Genomic DNA, 7,320 nt, shown 5'->3' with positions numbered 1-7,320 from the left:
TTGCGAGTTAATGCAAGTGGGATTGTTGTAACCATATGTATGTGTATATATGGAATTGTCACACTTTAAGTTAACTGTAACCTTAACGTGACACTAAGCAGTTTATTTGTAACATAAAAACTGTGACAAAATGGAGCTTTAACGTGACTAAGCACGTTATCAGTAGCACAAAAAAACTGGTGATAATGTATAACCTTAATGTTACCAAGCGCGTTATCTGTAGCATAAAAACTGGTGGTAATATGCAACGGTAACGTGACGCGATAATTTTATAGTTAAGTCAACAATAAATATTTAAATAAGGAAATATTTTCTGATGTTATTTGTCTTCAAAGCGCAGAATTATCACACAAGATAAATACTTCCCCTCAAATACTGCTTTAAGACAGTCTTCGAAGGTCGAATTCACAGGTAATGTAAACGAAGTACATTAATTTAACAAAACAACATAAGTATGAAACCAAAAACATTCACGTCGTAATTACACCAAAATCTAGAAAAATATTGACATGTCACATATAAACATGATAAATTCAACTTACTCATAACTGAAAATGTAAAGAAATCTTTAGATATGCAATTTAAAAAATTTTAAGACGTGTTTTTGCACTTGTTTAAAATTAACGACGTGCCCAACTTGAACTGCGTTTATCTTGCCCTTAAGCCTAACACGTTTGTCTGGCGTGTCGATCATATGTGGAAACTCTGCTGTCCCTGTCTGTCTAAGTTGAACTAGTGAGATGACGCGGGTATCATGGCGAGTATCAGTTCGAGTGAAGATTACGATTGAATATTTAGTTTTCTTTCAGAATTTGTCTTGGTGTCCATCTGGTGAAGTTATCTTATTTAGCACGCACTTACATACATCGTGATATAAAAGTGAAAACTATTTTTGTTCTATTTGATGTTTCCATTTCTAGTGATTCTCGTGCCATATTTTTTAATAAAGTGTATTATATTTGTAAAAACAGGAAAAACGTTCAATCTTAGTGACATACTTAATGTATCATTATGTTTTACGTATTCGAAGTTGGTTTGAATAATATTACACGAAATTAGGATCATATTCAAAATTCTAATATTTTTACAAGTATATTGGTGAACAAAGAAAATAAAATCACGTGTAATCCACACACTTGACTTTACAAAGTGTCCTTCGTAAAATATAATAACTTGGAAGAGGTGGGCAGTTGTTTAAGCCACAATAGGCTATCTGCTGTGTTCCCCCCGGGGAATCGAACCCCGGCTTTTAGCGTTGTAAATCAGTAGGTTAACCGCTGTCCCACCGGAAGACTTTTTTTCGGGGCGTCCGCGACAGATGTACAGTACTTTATCAATAGTTAATCTTGTATATACATATTTGTTACACTCGTTTCAACCTAAATGAAAGGCCACTGGAAAAATCTTCCAAAAAGAAATAAACAATGGGCATTACCATCCTCCTCAATTGCACTTCCCCATTAAAAATAATTAATCAAACAATAGGAGTAGAATTTTAAGACTACCTGCCAATGTATAACATTTACATTTTCTGTTAATTAATACAAACAGAAATTTCATTGTTGTAAGGGCTTTAGAAATGTTACTTTACTTTTTGAAGTTTATGGCGCTATTTCTTTTATTAAGCAGTCTGCTGAGACTTTAGTAAAGTGTGTGTGTTTGTGTATAAAATAAAGGTTACCAAGATGACGTCCCATGGTTTGTCAACGGTAAGTTTACAGATTTTCAACTCTAAAATCCGGGGTTCGATTCCCCACTGGAGGACAGAACGCAGGTAGCCCATTGCGTTGCTTTACGCTAAAAACGAATTTCATACACACAGCAAATGAAAAGTTGATTCATTACAGCATATTAATATTGCAACATGTAACTCGTGACAGTTAATTATTTACCTTCTACGTTATTAACTAGACACACTACGTTCATAAACAAACATAGCTATTTTTTCAAACAAAATAACGTAATTCACATTTATGGTAACTAAAATGGTTAAGCTAGTTCCCAGCTTTACTACATAAAGAGTTTCCAGGAAACACTTCGTACAATAGACAAATGATGACCTGCAGATAAACTGCCCAAACTATATAGCTTCCGTTGTGTGTGTGAGCTTAAGTTGTTCATAATTAAAAAGTTTTCTGTTAAAAATAATGAAAATGCTATAAATAATTAAAGAAGAAAAATCTGTTAAAAATAATTAAAATGCTATAAATAATTAAAGAAAAAAAATCTGTTAAAAATAATTAAAATGCTATAAATAATTAGTGAAAAATCTGTGAAAATAATTAAAATGCTATAAATAATTAGTGAAAAAAATCTGTTAAAAATAATTAAAATGCTATAAATAATTAGTGAAAAAAAAATGTTAAAAATAATTAAAATGCTATAAATAATTAGTGAAAAAAAAATCTGTTAAAAATAATTAAAATGCTATAAATAATTAGTGAAAAAAATCTGTTACAAATAATTAATGAAAAATATAGAGGGCGTTTATAATCAAAACACTCAAAAAGACTGCAGGTTTAAGAAAACGACTTTAATATAGCACAACCAACAAGAAAACAATTTTAGAAATTAATAATTTTCACGGATTATAATAATTTATAGGTATTCTAACTCTTATGTACATATGTACATCCAATCTAGATATGACAACACCACACTATAAGCGTTGGTGATCTCGTTTTTTTCTCTTTTCTGTTGTTGTTAATTATACGTATAAAGCAAAACAAAGCAGATATTTATTCATTCCTAAAACATTGCGAGTTAACCGCATTCCATGTCACACATTCTTAAGTAAGTCTAATATTATGGGAAGAGGTCTACATGACCACAGATGGCTCACAAAATACAACAATAAGTCACGTGATTACGTTATACGTTAGTGCTTCGCGTGTTTTGGAAAACAGACTCTTCTGCAAACTTTCACGTTGGTATCACCTAGCATGCAGTAGCCATGGCAACTCGAAACGATTGATGTTGCGCTCGCACATCTTTGTACAACTGGCTTTATTCCAAGAACAATCGTATTCCAAGCACTTTCTAATAATTTAAACGAAGCATCATCAACGAAATCTAACGTCCTGTTCCATTTGGGAAAATCTTGAAGGTTAAAGTGTTCACTAATTTCCTAGAACAAGCGAACATCCCTACCTAAGGGTAACTATCTCAATCCCAAGAACTTCTCTTACATCATTGCTCAGGTTAAGAACGTCGACTGTAGTCTTTTCGCTATCCTCGGAACTAATCAACAGCGGGTCCAGTTTCGTGTCTGTCCCAAGCTGTCTGCAGGTGGCGCTTCCGTCAAACTCGTGCTTAGGAATTGAGAAAATCTCAATATTGCGATAAAACTGAACGAATTCTTCTTTTGTAAGTCCAATTTGTCGAAGAACATCAGTAAGGCGAATGCAGTTCGAAAGTCTGGATAAGATACGGGCAATTTCATATGAATATATAAATTTTTTCATCTGTTATACGTATTTTGAAGTAACAAAAAACCTACATCTACATTTTAAACTGAATTATGTTCTTACTATCAAAATAAATATTCATAACTACGTACGACTCATTAAACATGGACCGCATTTTAAAAGACATAAAATAACGCACTCATTAATCGTGTCGAATAGAAATAACTGAGTAAATATTTAATGAAACAAGTCTTCACTAACAGTTTCTACAAATACTTTTTTTTTTACATCTCTATATCGTTAACATTACATAATGTAGAGGGCGTACTCTTTGTACTGAATAAGATGGTAGATAGATTTGTAATTAAAATATAATGTCAATATCACTTGCCAAGCATCGTTAAAGGTAAAGGCACGTGCAAAACAAGGCTTTTATCAATTCTCACAAACTAATGTTTTACCAAATTCATCAGTTGTTTCCGAGTCATTAGTTCATCACAGTTTAAAAGGGAATGTAAACACATGGTACAAAACTATGGCCCTATGTGAAATTTTCCTTTAGCGTTAACTGTTACAGCTTTATAACCGGACAGTAACTACCCAGAGCAAACACAAAGGTATATAAACACCAAATGAAAGGCTGCTTATTGAAGCCAGTGGTAATATAATTTATATAAACACCAAATGAAAGGCTGCTTATTGAAGCCTGTGGTATTATACTTTATATAAACATCGAATGAAAGGCTGCTTATTGAAGCCTATGGTATTATAATTTATTTAAACACCGAATGAAAAGCTGCTTATTGAAGCCTGTGGTATTATAATTTACATCTCTGCTCATGCTCTTCGGTTACATTTATTCCAATCTACATAACGTTTCTGCTATCATAATAACTTAATCAGAAACACAAATGGGCTGAAACATTTGAACTTCGATACAGCAAACATGTAATGTAATATAAGAATTTAATACTTGATACATTACAATAACAGATGTAACAGACCACTGAATTATATGTTTCGTTGTTTCATAAACTAAAGCATTTTATAACTTTTCGCGGAAAAAACCCAACAGATCCGCACATGTAGTTTGTGCTCTCTGCTAACCGTGTATATCTAATATATATATCCCTATATAATGGTGAATATCAACTAAATTTAACAAGAAAACTGCACGAAACTACTACACAGTATGAACACTTACATCCTATTGTCCGTGCCTGGCAACCGAACACGAAAAGTCGGGAGGTGAGGCGTATCGCTAACCTCGAACACAAAGTCGTCCTTGTCTTCAGCCTCGTTCTCAGAGTCTGACGGGAGGCCTTCCCAGATATCGTAGCCTACTTCTTTTACGTCTGAAGGATTAGATAAAAAATAATATTGATCACTTATACGGTGCACACAATAGGGGAAACAGGGTTAACACTTGGTATTTCTTTCTAATAAACTGTCTGAAATAAGGCTACAATGAACCGATTACTCTCAACTAGCATACACATGTTCGTAGATATAAGGCAAACCGAATACACCACATATTGTACAAGGTTTTATAATTTCAACGGAAAATTCGTATTTAATCTACAAATTTTCTTACTTTTAAGCCACAGGTCACGTTTCAACAAACAGATGTTCTTGATTTTGCGTTTACAATTACATCATCTCGCAGACGTGTTTCCACCTACAACTAACTCATGAAAGTTTGTTCAAGGTTTGGTACAGACAACGTTCAAGCATCAAGTCACATACTGGGTTAACTTCAGTCCATGTAAAACTATCTAAAAACGCCCGCATTTTCACTCTCTACTTTAAAAAACGTGAAATATAACGGCAGCCTGTGTCTGAAAAACGTAATATTATATCAGTTGTAAAGGTTGTCGATAAATAATATTTAATTTCTGGTAAAATATTCTAAATAAGCATTACGGGAATCCCAGTATTACAGGTTTTCTCTATGTTTTGTGTGGTTTCAATAAACAGCAAATCAATACAACAATAACTGGTTCACAGTTTAAATAAGCTATAGCATTCATCCACTTCACATATCTGTGTTACACAAAGGCTATGTTGCTTAGCCGCACTCATTTTGATAGTTTTCTTTAATTTTTCTGCAAAGTTTACTCGTGGGCTGGCTATCTACGCTAGCCGTCCTTAATTTTGAAGCCATAGCCTACAGTGAAAACAGCTAGTCAACACCACCCACCACCAACTCTTGGACTAGTCTATACCAACGAACAGAGAGGGATTCGGCGTCACCTTATAACGTCTCAATCTTGCAAAGGCGAGCGTGTTCAGGAACGGGTTTCGATCCGGCTACCCATTTTGATGACAACTGATGTATCCTAAATCCACAGTTCAAACATTCTTTGTATCTATATATCATACTCTAGGTTCTTTTACAAGCACCCTGACCACTCAACTGATCCTTATTAAGGCCGTACTACAAATTAAAATGAAAACTAGATCATAGTTTTAATTTAAACTTTTAAAACGCTATGTTAAAGTTCTAGTATTTTTTTTTATTTTTTTTAGACAGAATTTTACCCGAAAAGGCTCACGTAGCTAAGAACGACCCATACGGCCACCTGACACAATACTTGAATTGACACTTGATACTTGAACAGTTACGGTATTCGTAACATTAACCGTGTGTAATACTGTGAGAACAGCCATGTGACGCATTATTTAATACTTGAACAGCTACAACATTCATAACATTACCAATGTGTAATATTGTCAGAAAGAAATCAGCCACGTGACACATTACTTGCAACTAACACAGTACTTGACATATCAACTGAAATCCTGCGTGTTAAACACGTGGTATAAAAATTTTGAATGTAGACCTTAACTTATGTATTTGGGTTTTTAAATAAACTGGTTATAGGATTTTTCGTCTCCTCAGTATTGGATACGACACAACTAAATCTCTCGGGGGGGACAGACATGTTTTTGAACTGCCAAATATTTAACAGAGTATCATTTTCTGAGAAACAGTAACACCCTGTTGAACTGTCAAATATGTAACATATACTGATATACTTTAACAAATAATGTGATATTATTTCATGTTTTAAGTACGAAGAACAATTATAAACATAATCCGGGCCTGTTCATCCTCTTCCCTTATCACAAAGGTTAGGCTATCCAAAACCACTCATGTTAGAACCATAAAACGGTTGAAGTAAAACATTATGAAAAGCAGCACACTAAAACATAGGACGTTTTGAAAAGAAGCACATTAAAGTGAGCGACGTTTCTTCCAATATATATATATATATGAAATAAAAGGTGTGAAAGTAGTATCACAGAAATATTTATATATATATATATATATATATATATGAAACAAAGGGTGTGAAAGAAAAGTAGCATCACAGAAATATTTTGATATTGTTACGTCTCCGTTTGTTAGTTAACTTTCCGTTACTTCGTTCCGACGAAACTTTAGCGACACAAGTCCTTACTTAATAAAACTGGTTTATTCTTTCCGAATATAACTTTACGATACACTTAATTTCAACAATCGCGCTAATACAAACGCTATAACAACGAACGTGCTCAATAATACTCTCTGACTGCAGATCAATTACTCACTGTCTACACACACTATTATTCCGTCACGTTGTCACCCTCTTTTATATAGCAGACTACCCTATATCTAGTAAATGCTAGAGCATTCGCCAAGGTACAGGATAGTTCTAGAAACTAGACACGTGACTTCGCTGACGCAACAATATATATGAAATAAAGGGTGTGAAAGAAAGGTAGTATCACAGAAATATTTTGATATATATATGAAATAAAGGGTGTGAAAGAAAGGTAGTATCACAGAAATATTTTGATATATATATGAAATAAAGGGTGTGAAAGTAAAAGTAGTATCACAGAAATATTTTGATATATATATGAAATA

General features: G+C 33.4%; 1 protein-coding gene across 2 annotated transcripts in view; it reads right to left on the bottom strand.

The window, feature by feature from the left end:
* Positions 1-2,518: 2,518 nt before the first annotated feature.
* LOC106457306 overlaps positions 2,519-7,320 on the bottom strand; it is a 96,612-nt gene continuing 91,810 nt past the window's right edge. Inside the window, exons 11-13 of one of the 2 annotated variants that reach the window (XM_022383177.1) lie at positions 4,612-4,762; positions 3,330-3,417; positions 2,519-3,164 (exon numbers count right to left, since the gene is read on the bottom strand). In XM_022383177.1, the coding sequence (XP_022238885.1) occupies positions 3,147-3,164; positions 3,330-3,417; positions 4,612-4,762 (257 nt within the window). In that variant the 3' untranslated portion in view covers positions 2,519-3,146. Of the gene's footprint in view, positions 3,418-4,611; positions 4,763-7,320 lie in introns of both variants that reach the window. The other variant, XM_022383176.1, reaches the window with a different exon arrangement.

Source organism: Limulus polyphemus, unplaced genomic scaffold (assembly GCF_000517525.1).
Source record: "Limulus polyphemus unplaced genomic scaffold, Limulus_polyphemus-2.1.2 Scaffold315, whole genome shotgun sequence".
Taxonomy (NCBI): Eukaryota; Metazoa; Arthropoda; class Merostomata; order Xiphosura; family Limulidae; genus Limulus; species Limulus polyphemus.
The sequence above is the reverse complement of the archived record's forward strand: the minus strand, read 5'-3'. Positions and strand labels throughout refer to the sequence as shown.